At 42.7% G+C, this 24,480-nt stretch overlaps 1 protein-coding gene across 5 annotated transcripts in view; it reads left to right on the plus strand.

The window, feature by feature from the left end:
• The first annotated feature begins 2,145 nt into the window (after positions 1–2,145).
• Positions 2,146–24,480, plus strand: part of WDR35 (WD repeat domain 35) — a 71,136-nt gene continuing 48,801 nt past the window's right edge. For 2 of the 5 annotated variants that reach the window (XR_011386780.2, XM_002710047.6), the window contains exons 1-10: positions 2,146–2,320; positions 2,926–3,043; positions 7,804–7,875; positions 9,116–9,208; positions 10,806–10,934; positions 12,208–12,341; positions 13,943–14,108; positions 14,527–14,672; positions 20,193–20,318; positions 23,269–23,454. Coding sequence is in view for 3 of the 5 variants with exons in the window: in XM_002710047.6 (XP_002710093.3) it covers positions 2,297–2,320; positions 2,926–3,043; positions 7,804–7,875; positions 9,116–9,208; positions 10,806–10,934; positions 12,208–12,341; positions 13,943–14,108; positions 14,527–14,672; positions 20,193–20,318; positions 23,269–23,454 (1,194 nt within the window). In the remaining 2 variants the exon portion in view is untranslated. The remainder of the gene's footprint in view (positions 2,321–2,925; positions 3,044–7,803; positions 7,876–9,115; positions 9,209–10,805; positions 10,935–12,207; positions 12,342–13,942; positions 14,109–14,526; positions 14,673–20,192; positions 20,319–23,268; positions 23,455–24,480) is intronic. The other 3 variants (XR_011386779.2, XM_008254766.5, XM_089327819.1) reach the window with 2 other exon arrangements.

Genomic DNA, 24,480 nt, shown 5'->3' on the forward strand with positions numbered 1-24,480 from the left:
GAAGTATCATTGAAGTTGTGAGCAAGGGATTGTAATTCATATATCTAAAATGGGATAACAGATCAAGTGAACATTACATGACATTTCTGATTCATTCTGGTCTTCAAAATGCACAAACAGCAACAGATGTGAATTTAGGATGTTAAGCTTTTTACCAAGGACAAAAAAATAAAAATTTATCATTGTGCTTCAATTGATAAAATTATATATTTATAAAGTTGATATAACAAGCAACAAAATCTAACGTTGCTTTTTAATGTCAGCGATACACCTTTTTCACTTATATATTTGAAACCTGTAACTTTTAGAACAAGTCCTTTAAATTGTGTTCTTGGTTTGTACTGTCTTTAATAAAAGTTATTGTCTTTATATATTGTTGTCATGTTTTTGGTGACATATCAGTTTTGTTCACTCAACATCTTTCCTTAAACTGAATGAACATTTTGAACGTGTAACCATTTCTTGTCGAAGCAGAGGATGTTGAGACTCTTCCTATAATATAATCTCACACTTCTCATGCAAAAAATGTAAGTTCAGGTTAAACAAAAAGGGTTTAATCAAACATGTATATTGTGGGAGAGGGAATAACATAAAATTTTAAAAAATTAAATAATTCTGAACTTTAATAAATTCCTGAAGAGCAAAGATAACCTATCAATGTAAACCTCAAATATAAACTTTAAGGAAGAAATGAAATAAATAATCCAAGGCAATATGTATTCTTTGAAACTTTTACTTTACAGAATTTTTTAAGGACATGACTTAGAGCTACAATATTATTTTCCAAACTTAAATATGGACACAGAATCAGTAGTACACATTACTGTATCAGAGGAGTGGTACCACACAGGGGATAGCGAGAACTCATGGACAGGAAGGAGAGGTATTTAGAGGGAGGGATGAGTGCCCAAGTGTGAGACTATCAGCAACTAGCTTCACCTAATTATGTTTAACCACGTGACTGGAAAAACCTGGCTTAGATCTGTAATCAGTCCAGACCGGGAGCCTATGAGCAGGTGCCAAGGTATCTTAGGTGTTTGCAGGTAAGTGCTGAAAACACAAAGATACTATCTGAATGGCATACTGTCAGGGCTGGAAAGAATTCCTCAGGGAGACCTGACCTGTGCCCGTTTGGCTCTCAAAGGGCCAGGAGCGGCATAGGGTGTAAGACGGTCTGAGAGGCACAGCCTGGTAAAACGCTGGAGGCAGGGAGCACCCTGGCTCGCTGGGCGCGAGGGCACCAGTGAAGGCACTTTAGGATGGAGGAGAGATCTGATGTAACAGGGAAAGCACTAGGGACCATTGTCAATCCCAGGACGTGCCAGGCGAGGCAACAGACCCACGTCCGCACGTTTGAAGATTACTTGAGATGGGGAAAGATTCCAGGTGCAGAAACTGATCCTCGTAAATTGCACGCTAGATTAAACTGGTGCAGATCAACAGTGATAATAAGAGAAAACTAGAAGTAAGAAGACGGGTGATCCACATAATGTCGCAGGCATGGCTGTCTGGGTCTCTGCCGTCCATGCCTTAGGTTTTGAGTCTCTGAAGCTCTCAGGCGTTCAAAAAGGATAAAGGAGAATGAAAAAAGAAATAAAAAAATAAAACTGGACCAAGGCGAGGGAATACTACACAGCTCAAAATTTTTAAAGGTGGAGGCTGCGCCCCAATGACAGTCATGCGTTCTGTAGGACTGGGGCTACGGCAGCAGCTTAATTAAACTGTGAAAAATCCAAAACAACGAAATCTCCTAATTCCCAAGACACCGGGAAGGTTTGAAACCGCACGTTTGCTCCGCCACTGGGTCCAGGGGCACAAGTATAGCGTACGGAATACAGCGAGCGACTTTCCAAGCGCGCTGGGATTGCGGAGCTTGCAAAAACGTCACTGGGACCCCCTCGGAACGGGAGCCTCTCCTGGGTCACAGCTCCGGACACGGCAGGCGGGGCTACACCGCAAGCGCCCCAGGTGTGGTGTGTTCTCCCGCCCGCGTGCCTACGGCTGGCAACCGCAGCTCGCCCAGCAGCCCCGGGGGAAAGCGGGGAGGCCTGCAGCCTCGGCGACCCGCACCCCGCGTCCCGGCGCGCCTAGGCCCCACCGACGTCTGCGCAGGCGCACGACGCCGGGGAGCCACCGGAAGTGTCCCTGGCCGCCCCGGATGCGACCGGTGGCGGCGGTTGCCAGGGCGACGGGAGCTTCCCCGGGGCGCTGGGGCTGGTGACTGGAGGCGTAGACGTGGACGCGCTTAGCTGTGGCGGGCCTCGAATGCGGCGGGCATCCTCTCGGGGTTCCCAGGATGTTCTTCTATCTGAGCAAGAAAGTGAGTTTCCCAGCAGGCGCCCTCCCGCATGCCCTCGCCAAGCCCGGCATCTTCACCCGGTTCTGGCAGCCAGCGGCCAGCCTTCCCGGCGGGGCCAGCCGTGGGCCTCTTCCGTGGGTCCCAGAGCCCCAGCCAGCGTCTGTCCGAGCGAGCAGCCCTCCCGCACGGTTCTCCCATCCCTGCCCCGGCCAGGTCCTTGTGGGTGGCCAGCAGGACCGACCTCAGGTCCCGCCCTCGCCTTCCTCCTCCGCTTGTTGCTGGTCCAGGCGAGACTTAAGGGGAAAAGAAAAGTGACAAAAGGGTGGCTTACGTTTTGTGTGGGGAGGGAGAACTGATGGGCGCCGAGTCTGCCCGCAATCCCTGCCACTCCGGAAATCCATCAGGTGACACCCGCCGCGGGCTTCCTCTGCTGTCCGTGCGTGTGCGCTTCTTTCCCCCTTCCCCAGTTGGAAGAAGGCCAGGGCACTTCCGGGGACCATGCCCATTTTAATCACAGCTCATTTTTTCTGCAAAGCCATACGTTTTTCTTCTTGGAAGATTTTTTCCCCCGTGGATTCCCAGTTCTCTCGGGAAAAGTTGCTAGAGTGCTGTGGTTGCTTTTACAGATTGCCATTCCCAACAACGTCAAGTTGAAGTGTATATCCTGGAACAAGGACCAAGGGTTCATAGCATGCGGTGGTGAAGATGGATTACTGAAAGTTTTGAAATTAGAGACGCAGACAGGTAAATGCATGCAAGCCCAAGTGTTTGGTTCTGTGGGATTTTTTTTTTTTTCCTTTATGGCTGCAGTGGCTATAAACTGTGCCAGTCCAGAGCCAGGAGCTTCTTCCAGGTCTTCCTACAGGGGTGCAAGGCCCAGGCATCTTCTACTGCTTTCCTAGGCCATTGCAGAGAGCTGGATTGGAAGTAGAGCAGCTGGGTCTCGAACTGGCGCCCATATGGGATGCTGGCACTGCAGGTGGTGGCTTTACCCTCTATGCCATAGCGCCAGTCCCTGGTCCTGTGGAATTTGACATGGCATTTGTCAGCATGTGGTTCTGATTCGACTAAAAGGAATAAAAACTCGAACGGCTTGTGATGTTTTTTCCAGTGTGTTTTTGCAATAAAGTTCAGACAGTGTTGGATATAAGCATCAGATGGCTCTTGCTGAAGGTGTTGATGGAAAATGAAATAGAATGAAGAAAGAAAACAGAGTCATTGTGTTCTCTGGAGTTATGTCTCATGATTGTGCTATGCAGCTAGGAGTAGAATAAAAATCGTGAGTTAACATTCCTGTAAAGTCACGGGATCCCACATTTCATTACATGTAACATGTGTTCACGGTTATGCACTTTGGGCCCAAGAACAGAAAATGGAATATGTTTTGCATTTTTGTTAATACATCTCTTGTCTTTGTGGCTTCATTTCTTTTCCAGGTCTCTGAAATCACAGCACAGATTAACATTTTTTTTATAGTCTCCCTATTGTTGCTCCAAACTGGGGATCCAGATCACCCCCGATTTAGTTTGGAGATAGAGATAAGGAGACTGAGTCGCACTCTCAGCTCTGCCACAAGACTCTGCCTGGCTCTCAGCGGGTGCTGCGTGGCTTCAGACTTCTGTTCACACTTCTGTAAAGTGAGGGGTTAAGTTAGGTTGCCTTTTGGAGTCTTTGCATCGTTGCCTCTCCTACTTTATTGGGTGTAAGAATCACTAGAAGAGATTGCTAACGTGGATTTCTGGCCTCTAATCCCCAGAGCAGATCTGGGATGGGGCCTGCGCATTTGCGTTTCTAGTGGTGCTCGTGTTGCTGGCCCTCAGACCGCACTTTGAGAAGCACTGCCTTGAACTTTGAACGTAGTACAAATCACACACACTTACTTGCTATTTCCCCATACTGACGTGTAACCATTGCCGTTTCACTGGACTTCACAGGAGTCTTGAGAGGAAGGTGTTCCAGGTGAGAAATGGGGGCTCTGATTAGTTACTAACTTCCCAGGGTCACACAGTCTAGAAGTGGTAGAGCTGGGACTTGAAACTAACTTGGCCTCACTTTTAAGTCCTTATTTGTAACCACTTTCCAGAGGGCGCATGGACAGCATACACAGAGAAGAGAATATTTGTTTTGATGTGGTAGATTAATAACATAAAGGGCAAGATTGGAAGATACAAGTACCAATCGAAGTTCAGCTTCTGATGTTTTGTAGTTTAATCTCTCAGTGTTTTAGTTTTCTTAACAGTGTTAAAAACGAATTCTTTCTATTATGGTTCTCAGATGTCTGTATAGATGTTCATATGTATGTATTATGTTCTTATTTTGCTTAAAATCTGTGGTAAGTTTCAGTTACTTTAAGAAATACACTGGGGCTGGCATTGTGACAGCGGGTTAAGCTGCCACCCGCGATGCGAGCATCCCATATGGGTGCCAGTTGGAGTCCTGGCTGCTCCACCTTGATCCAGCTCCCTGCTAATGCATCTGGGAAAGCAGCAGAAGATAGGCCAAGTCCTTGGACCTCTGCACCCATGTGGGAGACCCTAATGAAGCTCCTGGCTCCTGGCTTTGGCCTGGCCCAGCCCTGGCAGTTGTAGCCATTGGGAAGAATGAAACTGAGGATGGAAGATCTCTTTTCTTTCTCCCCTTCTCTGTGATTCTGCTTTTTGAATAAATAAATAAAGCTTTTTTTTTTTTAAAGGAACACTGCAACATTGAAGGCTTTTTAAAAAAAGATTTATTGTATTGAAAGGCAGAGTGACAGAAAGGAAGAAACAGAGAGGGAGAAAGAACTTCCATCTGTTGGTTCACTTCCCAAATGGCTGCAATGGTTGGGGCTGGGCCAGGTACCAAGAACTCCATTTGGTGTCACATGTGAATGGCAGGGCCCCAAAATACTTGGGCCATCTTCTTCTACCTTCTCAGATGCACTGCCTTCCTGCTATGCACTTTTGATGAGTTGTGGTCAGAGTATTCTTTGGACTTAGTGAGCCAGATTCATGGGAGATTTGGGAGATGGGGTTGTCGCTCCCCCTCTTCGTGGAGGAACGACACAGGACCCTGCGCTGTTCTTTTGTCTGCTCGGCCCTCCCCGGGTTTGCTGCTGGTTCTTCCCGGGTTGGCTGCCGTCCCTCCACCTCCGTGGAGGGGCGGGCCCCCCTGCCACTTTCCCCACTTCCGTGGGGGAGCGGGGGAGCGGCACACCGCCGGCCGGCTCTCTCAGGGGCTGCTCAGATGTTATCCGGATGTTCCCTTTAGATGTTCCTGGTGCATGTTGTCTCTCTCCTCCTTTATAGTCCTCTTCCACCAATCCCAACTCTGCTACCCACACGCCGAGTACGCTGCTCTCCTCCAATCAGGAGCAGGTTCAGCTCCTGCAGGTTATTGGTCGAACTGGAGGCAGCTGCGTAGAAGCTGTTTCCTCCTCTCCCAGCGCCATATTGTGGGAGAGCAGATGCATAGAATAAGTCTTAATTCCAGTAACTTAGTCTAGTCCGAGTTGCTCCCCACATGGGGTAAATTATTTGTTTTGAAACTTAATGATGATTGCGAATCACGCTGAAAGAGATAAACATGAGAGAGATGGCTGGGGGGTTCTCACAAGGTCACAACATGTTTATTTACTAATATGGTGATGAGGTAGTAGATCCTTAGAGTAATAATCGCCACGCATTGCATCCCTACTACTTATCAAGCACTGTGTGTGCTGAACAGGTTGTTTTGTAGCTTTGCTAATATAAGATAGTTAAGCTATTATCACTCAACAATATGGTAACAGTCCTGTCCTTCAGTAAATCATCTTTGGTACCATTTTTAGTGGAGAGTTAGAATTGCATTATATTGCAGTGTTATAATTTGCTTAGCCAGTTCTAGTGTTGAGTACTCCTTCATCAGTGACTTTCATGTTGTAGACCTATTGGAAAGTTTTTTCTCTCAGCATTGACCTTTCCTTGTATTCTGAACATTGTTTTCCAGACAGGAGAATTCAGATACTCTGTTTTATTATGTGTACACATGCTGTCCCCCACCTTTCTCTCTGGTAGTCCTCATAGTCTTTACTATAGTCTCCTCTTCTGGCTGTCAGAATTCCTGAGGACTTGCGTCTGCTTCTCCTTGTTTGCTCTCTGGATATTTTTCATTCCCATGGCCTTAAATGCTACCGCTGGAATGAGGATCCCAAAATTTATATCTTCAGCCCAGTCCTGATTTTTCAGATTTGGACATCTCTACTGGAGTCTTTCACAGACATCTAATACTGATTTTGACCAAAGCTGTACATTTTTCTTCAGGCATTTTTACTTATTTTTTGTACTTTTTATTTGAAAGATACAGACAGGGAGAGAAACCAATGGAGAGAGATCTCCTGCCTTTTGGTTTACTTCCAAAATGCCCACAACTGCCAGAGCTGAGCTAGGCTGAGGCTGGAGCCTGGAACTCCACCTGGGTCTTCCATGTGGGTGGCAGGGACCCAAGTACCAAAGCCATCGCCTGCTGCCTCCCAGGATTCATATTCCAGGAGGCTGGATTGGAAGCAGAGTAGCTGGGACTCAAACCAGGCACTGTACTGTGTAATGCAGCCATCTCGAGCAGCGACTTAACCACTGTGCCAGGACCCACCCCCAAAATCGAGATCTTCATCGCCTCCAAAATAACTTCCTTTATTTATCTCCATTTCAGCATATCTATAAAAATTTTTTCATTAATTTATTTATTTTCATTTTATTTGAAAGGTAGAGAGGAGAGAGAGAGGGAGGGAGGGAGAGAAAGAGAGAGAGATGGAGAAAGATCTGTCTGCTGGTTCATTCTTCAAATGCCTGCAACAGCCAGGACTGGGCCAGGCTGAAGCCAGTCGTGACTCAGCTGTTCCCAAATGTTACCCATCCTAGCTGTGGTACACACACTTTGTTTCATGAACATAATTATTTAAAATATGGTGTAGGGTGGGTGCTATGCACAGTGTAGAAATCTGCCTGGGACACCAGTAACCTACAGTGGAGTATGTGGTTCAAGTCCTGGCTACTCTGCTTCTGACCCAGCTTCCTGCTAATGGCATCCTGGGAAGGCAGCAGATGACCGCTCGAGTGTTTGAGTCCCTATCGCCCACTTGGGAGACCTGGGTGGTCACAGCTGTTATGGGCATTTGGGAGAATGAATCAGTGGGTGGACGATCTCTCTCTCTTCATCTCTTTCTTTCTTTAAGTTGCTCTACCTTTCAAATAGATAAGTAAATATATTTTTTGAAAAAATGCATAAAATTATCTCCAGGCTATGTATATAAGGAATAGATGAAACAGAAATGAATTTTATGTTTAGACTTGGTTCTCATCCCAAAGGTATATCATTATGTATATGCAATATTCCAAAATCTGGTTTCAGGCATTTCTGATAAGGGATAGTCAACCTGTAATATCTTACAAGAGTAGTGAAAGCACTCAAGAAATGTCAGAACCTTGTAATTGGTGATTCTGCAAATGCATCATAGTAGCTTTTGTTTTGTTTTGTTTTGTTTCCAGATGATGCAAAACTGAAGGGTCTCGCAGCTCCTAGTAACCTGTCCATGAATCAGACTCTTGAAGGTCATAGTGGTGAGTAGTGCGACCTTGATAAAAATCATCTTTGCATAGTATTGTCTTAGGCATTTAGAAGCTATCTACTTAATACAGAATTGTCAGCATTTTAAATAACATTTAAAAAAAGCATTTTTAGTGACTCTGTGACCTAGAGTCATTTAGTAACTTTTACATGATTAAGCAAATCTTCAATAAATCTAAATTTGCTAGCTTTTTATTTGGTATATTAAAAATACTGTTAGCTGCTATGGATGTTATATAAATAATCTTTTTATACTATGTCCTATGATTCCAGATTAAAGGAGGGTAAAGAGACATAGCAACTGAATGCATTGTATGATTCTGGATTGGATCATGGAAAGAGAAAACTAATATCTATAAAGGACATTATTCGGACATTGATGAAATTTTAGTATAAACTATATGTTAGATAATAATAGCGTATCAGTGTTAAATTTTCTAATTTGTAATTTGTAAAATGTCATTAATCTTGGGAAATAATACCCTAAAGTATTTGGGAAAAAACTAAAGTAAATCAATTATTCATAGACCTCAGAGTTTGAACATACACTGAAGAGTATTACTAATAGAATGAAAAACACAGGGATGGAGAGGTGAAGACATATCAACCAAAATAGACAGAAAAAAAAATAACCCAAACTAGTACTTAGTATAGTGTCCCTTGGACATCATTATCTGTGTGAGGCAGAACAGGACAGTTGCGTACATCACGCTTACATTTGTTCTGTGACCAGACAGGTACACAGCAGCTCCTGCATCTGGCTCTGATAGGTGCCTCTGCTGGCATGAAATAGGGATACATTTGAAAAGTATTATTATGCATTATTGTAGAAAATTAGTGATATCAGCAACTGTGTCCTATGCTTTTTAAAAAATATTTATTTATTCAGAAGATAGTAGGGGGAATCTTTTGTCCACTAGTTCATTCACAAAATGGCTCCAATAGCCAGGGCTGGCCTATGCTGAAGCCAGGAGACAGGAACCCCAGCCAGGTGTCTCATGTGGGCAGCAGGGAGCACTTGGCCCATCTTCCCCTGCTGTCCCAGGTGCATTAGCAAGGAGCTGGCACCACAACGCTGGCCCCTGCTCTGAGTTTGCTGGATAATATTAACGACCAGTCAGTTTCAGAGGAACCATATTGGTTTTAACATTCCTTTGGTGTGTATGTATATAAAGTATAACTCTAAAGTTAATTGTCTTCTTAAAGTCTCAAAATTGTTTTATACCATTCTAGGTTCTGTTCAAGTTGTAACATGGAATGAACAGTATCAGAAGTTGACTACCAGTGACCAAAATGGGCTTATCATTGTGTGGATGTTATATAAAGGTACATTAAGAAAGCTTATTTAGTATTTCACAAATTGGAGTCTGCATCCCAGGGTTGGGATGGGGAAATAGCAGCTCTGAAACTGGCCCTTTTAGCCAGCAGCAGGAGTCATCCTGACTGCACAATTTCAGGTTTTAGTGCAGCCAACTTTTCTCTTCACTTTAATTTCCTTTGAACTGTAACACACTGTGTTAAGAAAGTGAATTAGGTGACCATTGGTTGTCTCCAAAATTGACTAAGACATTAGTAGAAGAATAATTTCTACCTGAGATTGCTCCCTCCCTGTCCCCACCTGGATTTCCAGTAAGAATTCATCACTGTGTGTTTGGTAGCTGGTGTTAGCTCATTAGATAAAAAATGCGTTTATGTATTTATGAGGAAGTCCAACATAATAATTCACTGGGCCAGTTAACTTTCTTTTCTTTGATGGATGCAGATTTTATCTCGGCTCTTACTGCTGGCTCACCACTTGTGCATCTTGTTCACAAGAGAGCATGAGAGAAGGGTTAATTTGGCTACATCACTGTTACCAGAAATAATAATGGTATATGTTCTCCTGATTCCAAATTACATTATTACTTCCTTGGCTACAGACCTGAGTTGCTTGTATCAGAGTCTGGTAAAACCTTTAAAAGACATAAAAGCTAAAATCCCTGATTTTTGCCTCTCATTTGGTTATACTATGAAACAATTCACATCTCACTCCAACCTGTGCACAGCTGGAATGTTTTTATCATCAGTATTAGTGATGGATATCACTGATGTAATATGAGCTGTTAAAATTTTGTTCAATCAGGCTTAGAGTTTTTGCCTAATATGCTATGCTTAACATGCTTATAATTAATCATTGGAGGATTTATGCAGGCGTATAAAGTTGTTATTATGTTTTTCCCTTCATTTTGGTTTAAAATATGCTGTCCAAGTGGGAAAAGTTAGACATTCAGAAAAATCAATTTTTTTGGCCCTACAGAAGCTTTTAAAATTTTATTTTAAAATTTTTTAGGTTTATTTATTTGAAAGGCAGAGGGAAAGAGAAAGAAGAGGGAGGAGGTGTAGAGGAGGGGAGGGGAGGAAGGCTTCCATCCGCTGATTCACTCCCCAAATGGCCGAAATGGCCACAGCTAGTCCAGTCCAAAGCCAGGAGCTGGAAACTCTATCTGAGTCTCCCACGTGGGTGCAGGGGCCAAAGTGCTTGGGCCGTCCTCCTCTGCCTTCCCAGGCGCATTAGCAGGAAACTGGAGTGGAAGCAGAGCAGCCAGGACCCATATGGGAAGCTGGCATCAGAAGTGGTGGCTTAAGATGCTGCGTGACAACACTGGTCTCAGAAGCTTTATTTTTTTAAATGAAAGAATAAAGAAAAGATGGTTGTTTATTATATTTTCTGTGACAATCTTTGAAGCAATTGTTAGTCAAGCCAAGTTCATATTTCATTTTGTGTTTGTTGGATTTGAAGGCTTTGTAGTTTAATGTCTCCGGTTATAGAAAACTTTGCGATTATTTGTCCTACAGTATACTTTGTGGAATGTTTTCAGGTCTGAAGTACCACTTAGTGGATGTGAAAGTTTTGACTTGTAATTTTTTTAACTTGTAAAAATAGGCTCTTGGTATGAGGAGATGATCAACAATCGAAATAAATCAGTGGTTCGAAGCATGAGCTGGAATGCCGACGGGCAGAAGATCTGCATCGTGTATGAAGATGGCGCTGTGATAGTTGGTTCCGTGGACGGTAATGCATTCATTGGATATTAGGCTTTTTTCCTAACCTAATCTTTATAAACTAGAGTTAATTATCTATGTTAGGATTCTTTTTTTTTTTTTTAAGATTTTATTTTATTTATTTGAAAGAGTTACAGAGAGAGGTACAGACAGAGAGAGAAGTCTTCTGTCTTCTGGTTCACTCCTCAGATGGCCGTAGCAGTCAGAGCTGCTCCGATCTGCAGCCAGGAGCTGGGAGGTGTGAACTCTTCCCATGAAGTCTGGTTGGGAAAGGAGTGGTAGACCCTGGATCGTCACCAGAGGGGAGATTCAGGATTGAGGGAAATGGTTTTTTAATTTTGTTTTTTTTGAGGTAGTTTTGGAGAGAAGAGGTCTGGTATGTGAAAGTGCTCATAAGAAAGCTTCTGGAGGCCGGCGCCGCGGCTCACTAGGCTAATCCTCCGCCTAGCGGCGCCGGCACACCGGGTTCTAGTCCCGGTCGGGGCGCCGGATTCTGTCCCAGTTGCCCCTCTTCCAGGCCAGCTCTCTGCTGTGGCCCGGGAGTGCAGTGGAGGATGGCCCAAGTCCTTGGGCCCTGCACCCCATGGGAAGACCAGGAGAAGCACCTGGCTCCTGGCTCCTGCCTTCGGATCAGCGCGGTGTGCCGGCCGGCGGCCATTGGAGGGTGAACCAACGGCAAAAGGAAGACCTTTCTCTCTGTCTCTCACTGTCCACTCTGCCTGTAAAAAAAAAAAAAAAAAAAAAAAAAGAAAGAAATCTCCTGGAGAGGTGAGTGTAGTGGAGAGGGGAGGGCCATGGAAGGAGATCTGCACAAAGCTAGGGGGTTGGCATTAGGTCGGAGACAGGGGAGGGATTATCCTCAGACGGGGACTGGTTGGTGGGATTCTTCTTGCTTTCTATTAGGGGCAAAAGCAGAAAGGGTAAGTGTGCATTCAGTTATGTTCTTCGTGTTGGAAAATGTGAATGAGGAATTTCTTTTTTGAGAACATTTGTTTGTTTTATCTTAAGCAGAAGATGGGCCTATCTGCTAATTGGCAGTGAGATTTGCATCACAATTTGGAAGAAGGGGGAAAAGCAAGTGAACAGCTGCTATTTTAAATGTCTTGTGGGGTAATTAGCTCAGATAGGTGCTCAATAAACATTTATTGACCAAGTAAATTGAATAACTGTAAGAATGCTTTGAAGAATGGGAAGGCTTTTTGGGTGCAACAAGGATTTTGAAAGCAGGTGTTGGAGAAACATAACTTTGAGCTTTTAATAATAATGTTTATGTTTTGTTTTAGGGAATCGTATTTGGGGAAAAGACCTGAAGGGCATACAGCTGTGCCATGTAGCATGGTCTGCGGATAGCAAAGTCTTACTTTTTGGAATGGCAAATGGGGAAATACATGTTTATGATAATCAAGGGAATTTTATAGTAAGTATATATTTTCATTAGTTTCATTTATATAATTTTACTATTTCCGTATTTATACACATACATATACATAATTATTTAGTGTGATGGTTTGTATTATCAAAGTCTTCAATTCAGGATTTATATTTTTTCCAATCACCTGTATAAAAATGCCTTATTTATTTTCTTTTTTTTTTTTTAAAGGTTTATTTATTTGAAAGGCAGAGTTACAGAGGCAGAGAGGGAGAGGTCTTCCATCTGCTGGTTCACTCCCCAGATGGTTGCAGTGGCCAGAGCTGAGCTGATCCAAAGCCAGGAGCCAGGAGTTTCTTCCAGGTCTCCCATGTGGGTACAGGGGCCCAAGCACTTGGGCCATCTTCTGCTGCTTTCCCAGGCCATAGCAGAGAGCTGGATCAGAAGTGGAACAGCTGGGTCTGTAACTGGTGCTCATATTGGATGCCAGTACTGCAGGTAATAGCTTTACCTGCTACACCGCAGTGCGGGCCCCAAAAGGGGCTGGTGCTGTGGCTCAGTAGGTTGATCCTCCACCTGCGGCGCCGGCATCCCATGTGGGCGCTGGTTCTAGTCCTGGCTGCTCCTCTTCTGATCCAGCTCTCTGCTATGGCCTAGGAAAGCAGTAGAAGATGGACCAAGTCCTTGGGCCCTGCACCCACGTGGGAGACCGGGAAGAAGCTCCTGGCTTCGGATCGGTGCAGCTCTGACGATTGCGGCCATCTGGGGAGTGAACTAGTGGATGGAAGACCTCTCTCTCTGTTCCTCCCTCTCACTGTCTGTAACTCTGCCTCTCAAATAAATAAATAAAATCTTTAAAAAATGCCTTATTTTCTTAAAAGCAAGTTAATGCAACATGTTAGAGTTAGCTATTAGTTCAGATTTTCTGGTAGCTGGAAGGACAAGATGTCAGTGCATGGAAGCAGGGGAATGGTGAGTAGGATGGTGTGTAGTGTAATTTTGGTAAGTGACTTCTGGTATCTGAAGCCAGAGTTTACATGAAAATACCTAAGATGATGTTGTAATGAGATACTGTAAGTCTATAGAAAGCAGGAGACTTAAGCACTAAGGGAGAAAAATCAATTCCTGGATAGAAGGTAAAATAGGAGGATTGGGTAGCTTAATGTGGAGAAAAATAATGGCTCTGCAAGATTTAACTGTGATAGGTCTGTGGTATACTGATGGTATAGGAAGGGTTAAGATGTTATATAAATTCACTCATTGGTAGAAGTAAAATAGCTTATGACCCTGCTGTTTTCAAAGTAATTTCACATTCCTCTTGTCATTGAATCTCACAAAACACCTTTTTAAAAAAAAACAAAAAAAACTCATTTTACACACGGGTAAAATGGAGACTTAGGTAACATGATTTGTCCAGGGTTGGTAAACCAGTAAGTGAGTAAGCTTGCATTTGCAACCTGATACTTTCAATAAATATTTTAATTTTTAACTGACATATAGTACTTTACAGATTTCTGGGTTTCAGTGTATTATTTCAGTAAAATGTGTAATGATCAGAGCAGCTGGTTTTTTGAATCCTTTGTATGATAATCTGTGTGTCTCATTTGTTTTAAAAGGTAAAGCATTTAAACCTAACCGATTTTCTTTAGGCAAAAATGAAGCTGAATTGTTTGGTGAATGTTACTGGAGCAATCAGTATTGCTGGAATTCACTGGTACCATGGAACAGAGGGCTATGTGGAGCCCGATTGCCCTTGCCTTGCTATTTGTTTTGACAATGGAAGGTGCCAAATAATGAGACATCAGAATGACCAAAGTAAGACATTTCTCATTGCTTTGTAGGTCGAATTCCAAGATCAGGGAGGCCTCATTAGTTTGGCCTCTGGGTGGCGGTGTCGCTGTCAGAGTCCTCAAGTTGCACAGAGAACCTCCTTGCAGAAGGCAGGGAGTGTGCTAGCTTGTCTGTGTCTTTGCGGTTCCTTGTGAAGCCACCAGCATTCAGTCATGGGGGCGCCACTCTGGTGATGTAACCCAATCTAATCATGTCCCAAAGGCCCTGTTTCTAAACACTGTGCCTGGAGTATTTGCACCCTCTTAGTTAACGTGTTTAACATAAGATTTTGAGGACTAAACTCCTGAATTGGAGGGGTGATAGGAAACAAGTGTTCAAACCATAGCACTAGGCTAAGTGTTTTTACCACATTACCTCACCTCCCTGTTTTCTTGTGGAGCAGACCCGGTTCTGATCGACACTGGCATGTATGTGGTGAGCATCCAGTGGAACCATATCGGCAGTGTGCTGGCTGTAGCAGGCACCCAAAAGGCAGTCACCCAGGATAAAGATGTCAACATTGTGCAGTTTTATACTCCATTTGGGGAGGTAAATGCATTAAAGCTCTATCTTTTTTCTTTCTTTTTTTTTTTAAAGATTTATTTATTTGTTTGAAAAGCAGTTACAGAGAGGCAGAGTGAGAGAAGGGGGAGGGAGAGAGGTCTTCCATCTGCTGGTTCACTCCCCAGGTGGCTGCAACTGCTGGAACTGGGCCAATACAAAGCCAGGAGCCAGGAGCTTCTTTGGGTCTCCCTTGAGGTGCAGGGGCCTAAGCATTTGGGCCATCTTCTACTGCTTTCCTGGGCCCGTATGAGATGCCAGCACCTCAGGCAGTGGCATTACCTGCTACGCCACAGCACTGGCCCCCTTTCTTTCTGTTTAAAGGTGCATGAGGTAGCTAGGAGTAAAAAATGGGGGAAAAGGTGTAACCTGCCATACTTTCATTTAGGGACATTTTCAGTAATGGTGAGACATTAAATTTAATGTATGTCTGAATAACAGGTTCATATTCTAAGCATTCTATGGTGTATTTTATCATGGAATTTATTTGATAATTTTTACATTTAGAAAATCCAAAGTTTGATGTAAAAATTACTTTGAAATAACAATATTTGGAATGTTTTTTCTATAATTGAATATATATTTCTTTTCACAGCTGGCTTTTGACTAGTTTCTAGAATAATATAGTTATTTCAGGTTAACTTTTCTGATTTTAATGTGCTATTTTAGGTGCACTTAGATATTAAGCAGAAATAATTGTCTCTCAAATTTCTAATAGTTTCAATTTGTTGCAAGGTAATCAATTAGTTTTTGAAAATCTGTCTTAGTAATTAATTAATCTTAAATGTTGCTACATTAAAATACAAAGGTAATTCAAGAAGTTCTTGGAAAATAGAATTAACAGATAAATTTAGTTTTGTGCAAGAAGTTTTGGAATCGATACATAGTTTTTTCATAACACACATTTTCCATGAATTTTTTGAATTATCCTAGTATTTATCCTTCTCAATAGTATTATTAATAAATTTAATTTTAAGAGAATTTTCTGAAGTAGCATTATAATATGACAAGTAGAATTGATAAATTATGAGTTTTAAAGAATTTAGAAAATGAGAGCTTAATAATTAAGCATAGTCTATTTTTACATAACTTCTTTTCTAAACCAGTACTCTACTTTGTCCCTGTTGGGTTTTTTAAACACATCACAGACTACAGTAATATGTGATTTTGGCTGCATAAAACCTTTCCCAGTTATTAAATATTGTAATCAACTGTAAGGTAAGAAATAGCGTTATTTGATGTTTTTGAGTCAATAACTCAGTTACCCAGCAGAATGTGCTGTAGAGAGTAGGTGCTCTTTCATTGTCAGCTAACAATGTTTGCAGTAGGTATAGAAGCTAAGGAAAAACAAAATCATAATTTTCAAGGTTCATATATAGCTAAGATTCTGAATTCTAAGTATTTCTTTGTATATAACCTCCTAATCTTAATTCACATTATTTCTTGGTTATTTTTGTTGGTCACTATTGGCTTATTTTTCTTTATATTGTTTTTCCATTTATTTTCACTAGTTCAACCTTTTGTAAGCAGAAAAACTTATAGGTTCTAATGCCTATTTTTCTTTTTTATCTTACAAAACAATGTGTTAAGTGTTAAAATGAAAAAAATCAGTGGGTTTTGGGCCAGCTATAATGAAAGTTATCTAGCCTAATTCCTCGGGGCATATTAATCTTAGCATTTTCTGAATGAGTGAATATATAGGGGATTTATTTTTAGATCCGTGCGATTGTCAGGGTAGAGAAGATGACTTGGAAGGAAGTTATCTAAAGGTTTAAACTTAAGAAAAACTCAGGGAAGAGTTTGCTTTTGATTCTGAGGGCTTGAGTCTCTGGGTTTTGCATGGTGGTCATGGCCATGGAGAGAGAGAACAGAACATGGCGTTTAGTCAGGCTGACCTGGCTTCAACTTCTCTTTCTTTCTTTCTTTCTTTCTTTCTTTCTTTCTTTCTTTCTTTCTTTCTTTTTTTTTTTGTTTATTTATTTATTATTTGGAAGGCAGAGTTACTGAGTGGCAGAGGTCCTCCATCTGCTAGTTCGCTCCCCAAATGGCCGCAACAGCCAGAACTGGGCCAATCCAAAGGCAGGAGCCAGAAGCTTCCTCCAGGTCTCCCATGCGGGTGCTGGGGTCCAAACACGTGGCCATCTTCCATTGCTTTACCAGGCCATAGCAGGAAGCTGGATCAGAAGTGGAGTAGCCAGGAACCGAACCAGCACCCATATTGGATGCCGGCTCCTCTTTTTTTTTTGACAGGCAGAGTTAGATAGTGAGAGAGAAAGACAGAGAGAGTTGTAGACAGTGAGAGAGAGACAGAGAGAAAGGTCTTTATTCCGTTGGCTCACCCCCTAAATGGCTGCTACGGCTGGCGCTGCACCGATCCGAAGCCAGGAGCCAGGTGCTTCCTCCTGGTCTCCCATGTGGGTGCAGGGACCCAAGCACTTGGGCCATCCTCCACTGCCTTCCCGGGCCACAGCAGAGACTGGACTGGAAGAGGAGCAACCGGGACTAGTACCTGGCGCCCCAACTGGGACTAGAATCCGGGGTTTTGGCACCACAAGCAGAGTATTAGCCAAGTGAGCCATGGCGCTGGCCAAGATGCCGGCTCCTCATGTGGAGTTTTTACCTGATATGCCACAACACCAGCCCCAACTTCATTTCCATAATATAGTTTCATTTGCAGACTTTATTTAACCTTTGAGACTATGTTTATTTTCTGAAATAAGTACATCATGGTGTTGTTGTAAAGATTATAGGCGACCACAGTGAAGAAGGCACTTAGTGAGTGCCTATGACAAGTCGTTTTCTTTTTTGCTGTTGCCACTACCTGGCTGGTTTGCAGTTAGGAGGTGGCCTCATTCTGCTCCTGTAGATGGGTTAATACCAAGCGTACTGTTGTAAGAGCTGGCTTGTTCCCCGTTGGTTTCGTGTAGACAGTAAGACACCTAGAAAGGACCCTCCTACATTAAAATCTGTGTGTATTTTTTTCTGTTGGTGTCCCTGGCTAAATGGTTTAATACTTTCATCTTAGTCTCTTGTGTGCTGCTGTAACAGAACACCAAGGACTGAGTAATTTATGATTAACAGAAATTTCCTGACTCACAGTTCTGGAGGCTGTGAGATCTGGTGTCCAGGCAGCAGCGTCTGGTGAGGGCCTTCTTGCTCCATCATCACGTGGCAGAAGGCAGAAGGGCAAAGAGGACAGAGAGACACAGGAGCAGGCTGTGTCACAGCAGCATTCATCCTGCAGGGAGGGCTAGTCTATCACCTCTTAATGGTTCCACTTCCTTTTTTTGTTTCTTAAAGAATTATTTATTTATTTGAAAGGCAGAGTTACAGAGAGGCAGAGGAAGAGGCAGAGAGAGAGAATCTTCCATCTACCGGTTCACTCCCCAGGTGGCCACAATGGCTGGAGTTATGCCAATCTGAAGCCAGGAGCTTCTTCCAGGTCTCCCACGTGGGTGCAGGGGCCCAAGGACTTGGGCCATCTTCTACTGCATTTCCAGGCCATAGCAGAGAGCTGGATCAGAAGTGGAGCAACTGGGACTCGAACTGGCGCCTACATGGGATGCCAGCATTACAAATGGTGACTTTACCCACTATGCCACAGTACCGGCCTCTCCACTTCTTAATACAGTTACAATGGCAATTAAATTTCAACATGAGTTTTGGAGGGAATAACTATTCAAAACCATAGCAACCTAAAATTTGACTTTAGAACTTATCTGCTTAAGAACAAGGGATATTGGTACAATTTGTTGAAATTCTTGGGATTATACTGTTCTGTCAAATAAGAGCTGTGGATTAACAATGTTTATCTTTATGGTGATATTAAAAAGGTATTTTTACTTATTCACTCATTAATTCAGTCATAAACACAGTATATGAAGAAATGAATTTGAATATATGCACATCAAAAAGTTTATGGAAAAATGCCATGCAAAAATGTTTTGAAATTCTTGCATAATGTTTTATAATGCACATTTCCGTGAACTTATTGGAGATCCCTCATTGTTGAATGCACAGTTTATTTACTTAATAGATATCATCGACTACTTGTTTATCAAGCAATCTAAAGGAGAAGGAAATGCATGTGACTATGATGAAGTTAGTGTTCTCAAGGAGCTCCCTATCCAGTTTTCTGGAACCACAGAGGGAGTGGAGAAGGCAGGACTCCCTAAAGGGTCAGTGTTTATGTTGTTTCTTGAAGGATAGGGACGGATGCCCCCTATGAATGTGGAACATGAGGATAGGGAAGGGGTAGGGGGAAGAAGAGGGGGATTTCAGGCAGAAAGGATATTATATGGGCCAAGGGCATGAAGACACGTTAGTTCCCTTGTGAGTGAGCACATAGTAATTATTGCTAAGTAGTGGAGTATTAAGCCAAAGAATGTAATTTTGGGCTAGATGGGAAAAAGACAGTGTATGTCATGCTAAAGGATGTCATGGTAGGAGCTACTGATTTTTAAAAATTATTAAACTTTAGGCCGGCGCCGTGGCTCAATAGGCTAATCCTCCACCTAGCGGTGCCGGCACACCGGGTTCTAGTCCCGGTCGGGGCGCCGGATTCTGTCCCGGTTGCCCCTCTTCCAGGCCAGCTCTCTGCTATGGCCAGGGAGTGCAGTGGAGGATGGCCCAGGTGCTTGGGCCCTGCACCCCATGGGAGACCAGGAAAAGCACCTGGATCCTGGCTCCTGCCATCGGATCAGCGCGGTGCGCCGGCTGCAGCGGCGGCCATTGGAGGGTGAACCAACGGCAAAGGAAGACCTTTCTCTCTCTCTCTCTCTCTCTCTCTCTCTCTCTCACTGTCCACTCTGCCTGTCAAAAAAAAAAAAAAAAAAAAAAAAAAAAGATAAAAATTATTAAACTTTATTAAAGCAGGGAAGGATATGATCAAATTTGTGTTCCAGAAAGATGAATGTGACAGCAGCAGAGTGGAAACTGAATTTGGGAGTTGAGCATAAGAATGAGGAAAGGGATCAGAAGAAAGAGTTGAAGTTAGGAGGCCATTACCACAGTCCAGTCAAGCAAAGAGGCGAGTGTGAGGAGTTGCAAGGAGTAAGAGCAAGAGGACTTGATGCCTAGCTGATAGTGGGGGATCAGAGAGAGAGGCCGCATCAGGATTGAGTTTACTAATAACATTGCATTGATTCTAAAATGCACAGTATTTTCAACTCTGAAAATAGAGTGTGTCTTATACTAAAGGTTGTCATATTTTAATTAACAATATGTTTTTTCCTTAGTTGTACATAACAATAAAGATGTCTATTTCAATCTATGGCATATTAGATTTGATGAAATTTGATATTGAATTCTGTGGATATAGTTTGTAAATTTCTCATAAAATATGCATGCTTTTTCATTATAAAAATTGAAGGGAAATGATTTTGAAATAAATAGCAATCTTTCATAAAATAATTTCCAGGCTACTTTTGATCTCTGTGAAGTGATTGCTGGTAATTGGTATTTGAGTTCCTTGTGACACTTTTGGGTAAATATGACTTTTTCCCCCAGCATCTGGGTACTTTGAAAGTTCCTGGAAAGCAGATGTCTGCACTGTCTTGGGAAGGAGGTGGACTGAAAATCGCACTAGCTGTTGATTCCTATATATATTTTGCAAATATTCGACCTGATTATAAGGTGAGTATTAAGAGCAGTCTTAAAATAGTTTTTAATTAAATAATTTTGTTATAGCTAAACTATATTAATAATTTTTATTTTAGAAACTCGAAAGGAGACTTTTTGTTCAAAGACTTTAGCGTTAATAAAATTTTCTGTAATACTTCATGTAGTTAGTGAAATTAATCCAAGAGCCAGGGTCTCAGCAGGAAGCAGATGCACACTCAGAGGAGTAATTGAAGAGATTTAGATGAGGAACTGGCTACAGAGGGGCGGGCGGGGCTCAGGGGCACAGCAAAGAATGATAAAGCAAGCGCCCAGGGGTCAGCAGTGAGATGCCAACGCCATCCCTGGGCCTGAGGGCAAGTTGAGGGAGTGGTGTTCCTGGAACCCTTGAGAGCTGTGGCTGCACAAGGAGAGGTCCTGCCCTGCAGGAACATAGCACGGCCAACTGGCCAGGCAGAGGGGATGGGGAGTGTCTCTTCTATTGGAGTCTTCTATTTTTTTTAAAATTTTATTTATTTATATAATATGTTTGAAAGCCAGAGAGAGAAAGAGATCACCCATCTCCCATCCACTGGTTCACTCCCCGAATGCGTACAACATCTGGGACTAGGCCAGACGAAACTCAAGAACCAGGAACTCAGTCTAGATCTCCCATGTGGGTGTCAGGGGCCCAGCCAGTTGAGCCATTGTCTGCTGTTTCCAACCTGTGCATTGGTGGAAAGCTGGAATTAGAAACAGCTGGCGTGCAAACACAGACATTCTGATATGGGATTTCGGTATCCCAGGCGGCAACTTAATTGCTGTGCCAAACACTTGCCCCTGGCACCTTCTGTTGTCCAAATTCAACTAGAAGGCTAGTAGTTGGAATTCATAAAAATCATCCTCTGGCTGTCAGAGCAAAGTAGAGAAAGGCAGAGAGTGGATCAGAAGGGGAAAATGAAAATAAGCAACACTGTCTAATTAATATTATATCTTAAATTGAACATTTGATCTGAAATATGTTCTGAAATATGAGATTACATATTTAATTTTTAAAGGGCCAAACACCTTGGAGAAATGGTTGATTCTAGGACTAGGGCAGGGAAATTACAAGATAAGCCTGGAGCAGTTTATGATACTAGGAAATAGAGAAGTGTTCAAACAACAAAGGATAGGAGCGTGACACAGACGTGGCAGACAACGGAAAGCAACTTCCAGTGGCCAAAACAGGAACAATTGGGAAATAAAATAAATGATGAACATCTTATCGTAACCCAAATTATAAAATAATATCCTTGAGTCAATACTGATATAAATAAATAGTTTATTTACATAAGGAAGAGGGAGAGAAGAAACACATCTCCTTTATAGAAGTTCCGGTTACTTCCATACCACCTCCAGCAGATGGGGCAGAGCCCCGTGTCCTAGCCTGAGTGGAGTATGGAGAGGGTACAAAGAAAGTTGCTCTCTGATGGAGAAACCTGGCAAATACCACCGTGGCCAAATGGGCAAGGTTAATACCATCAGTGATGTCAAGCGGATGTCATGTACCCTGATATGACGTGACAGAGTCATATAGAAGAGCACTCTACTTCTATAGTGGTATTCCCAGCACGTGGTAATTCCAGTATGAACATGAGAAAACCATTAGACAAGCCTCAACTGAGGGACATTCTACAAAGTACCTGACCAGTCCTCAAAACTGTCAAGGTCATCCAAATCAAGGAACACCCTAGAAACCCTCACAGCCCAGAGGAGCCTAAGGAACATGATGGCTGGATAATGTCTCCAGAATGGGATTCTGAAACAGACAAAGGATGTTAGGGAAGAGCTAATGAAATCCAAATAAAGTATGGAGTTTAGTTAACAGTAATTTAGGTAACAGCGGCTTAGTCAGATGTTAACTATCGGCAACTTTCCTGTAAATCTGGTAGACAAGTCATAATAAAGACACTGAATATGGATTCAAAACTGCAGATACGTATACTGGGGAGAGTTAAAAGGAAAAGCTGTGCATGTGTAAGTTCCATAATCAATCAATAGATAACGTGAGAGGAGAAAAATTCCAGAACAGTTCAGCTCGGAGCTGTTCACGACTATTCCTGAGATGAAATCAGCAGGGGTCTTCATCGTGTTTTCATTGGTTTTAAATAACCCAGGTAGGGTTATGTGAACATAAACTATGTGCATATGCTACTCTGATAAAAACAAATGCAATAAAAAATACAGACAGGGAAAAAAGGCAAACAGCTGTTTTTGAACTTTGGCTGGGGACCCCAAATTTAAACTTCTGGCCAGAGTCACTCTACCTGTTCTCCCCAGCATCTGTCATCGATGGCTGAAATGTTCACCTCTGAAGCTTAAATCTTACAAATTAAAACAAGGAAAGTTAAACTAAGTTTATTTCTGCAACACATTCTTTGTTTTAGAGATGCCTTTTTTACTTTTAGAATCTTATTTTAGTGAGAAAAGGTATTAAGCTTAAACTTCAGTCCTGTTTTCCATTTCTGAAGGAGATATTTTATTTATTTATTTATTTATTTATTTGACAGATAGAGTTAGACAGTGAGAGAGACAGAGAGAAAGGTCTTCTTTCCGTTGGTTCACCCCCCAAATGGCCGCCATGGCCGGCGCTGGGCTGATCCGAAGCCAGGAGCCAGGTGCTTCCTCCTGGTCTCCCATGTGGGTGCAGGGCCCAAGCACTTGGGCCATCCTCCCAGGCCACAGCAGAGAGCTGGACTGGAAGAGGGGCAGCTGTGACTAGAACCGGATGCCCATATGGGATGCCAGCGCGCTGCAGGTGGAGGATTAGCCAAGTGAGCCACAGCGCCGGCCCCTGAAGGATATATTTTGTGTTGGTTGTTAACTCACTTATCTGTGGTATTTTTAGAGTGAAAATAAAATATGATTTTATTTCCCAGTGCTAAATATTCCTTCTCTCCCTTTCCTCCTTCTACTCTTTCTCTGTCCCTCTCTCTCTTCCTAGTGGGGTTACTGCTCTAACACTGTAGTTTATGCATATACCAGACCTGACCGCCCAGAGTACTGTGTTGTCTTTTGGGATACGAAAAACAATGAGAAATATGTTAAATATGTGAAGAGTCTAATTTCTATTACCACCTGTGGTGATTTCTGTGTTTTGGCTAAGAAGGCTGATGAAAACCACCCTCAGGTAAGTCTCCCGTGAGTTAGCCACCTGGCAGAACTGGACTGCAGTGGTCTTCTGTCTCAGTCGTGACCTTCACACTGGCAAGTGCAGCAAAATCTAGACTTGTTTTGGAAAACTATGTGACTCCATTGGTTCTGTATCTCCTGACTTTTCCTCCAGGCAGCCAGTCCTTGCCAGTTTATATAGACCAGTTCAGTACTGAAGTTTTTTTGTCTCTGAAGTCTATTTGAAATGCCACAATCTTTTCCCAAGTTAAAGTTTTATAGGCAAAAATGAATATGTACCCAGGTGTTCAGTACAAATGCTGTAACAATGACCATTTATAGTAGTTTGGGTAGCTTTTGATGTTGAGAAATCTACTTTTATTTGGAGTTTCATTGCTTTTAAAGTCAATTTATCATAGCATAAAATAAATAATATAAAGATTGTCTTTTTTAAAAGTATACTGGCAATGTAAGAATTTGCAGAAGTATTTAAATATTTCACAGTAGGACTACTAATGCTTTTGGCTGTGTTCTAAGTTATTTTTTCATCAAAGGTGATCATTTGAACAACCACTTTCAATTTTGTTCTTGAAGCTCATTAAAACAACGTTAAAAGTATTTAAAAAAAAAATTCATAGGCCCTTAGGGACCAGAAAGGAGAGGAAATAGCAGCAGAGTTTTGGGGTTAGAGGGTAGGTGGATTAGTGGCCATTACCTTAGCAGATCTAGGAAGCTGAATCATAAGCCCTTCGTGAAGAAAGCGGAGAGGCAACCGCTTGACATCACAGTCCCCGAGAGGCACGGGATTGGAGGGTACCCGGTGGGAGAAGGCAACAAGCATGAAAGGAGTTTGGCAGTAACAGTGATTATTCAGAAGGGAGAAAACCTAAAAAACAAGAAAGCTTAGAGAGGAAGCAGGTTCCCAGGTCTCCTCCCCGTCAGTGCTGCCCTTCCACCACCTCTCCAGACTGTGCTTGTCTCCGGAGAGCACCAGGCACTTGCAGGTGGAGGAGCACTGACGAGAACAGGCCCAGGAAGTGCTGCC

The sequence above is a fragment of the Oryctolagus cuniculus genome, chromosome 2, assembly GCF_051225735.1.
Source record: "Oryctolagus cuniculus isolate XC-2025 breed Fujian yellow rabbit chromosome 2, ASM5122573v1, whole genome shotgun sequence".
Classification (NCBI taxonomy): domain Eukaryota; kingdom Metazoa; phylum Chordata; class Mammalia; order Lagomorpha; family Leporidae; genus Oryctolagus; species Oryctolagus cuniculus.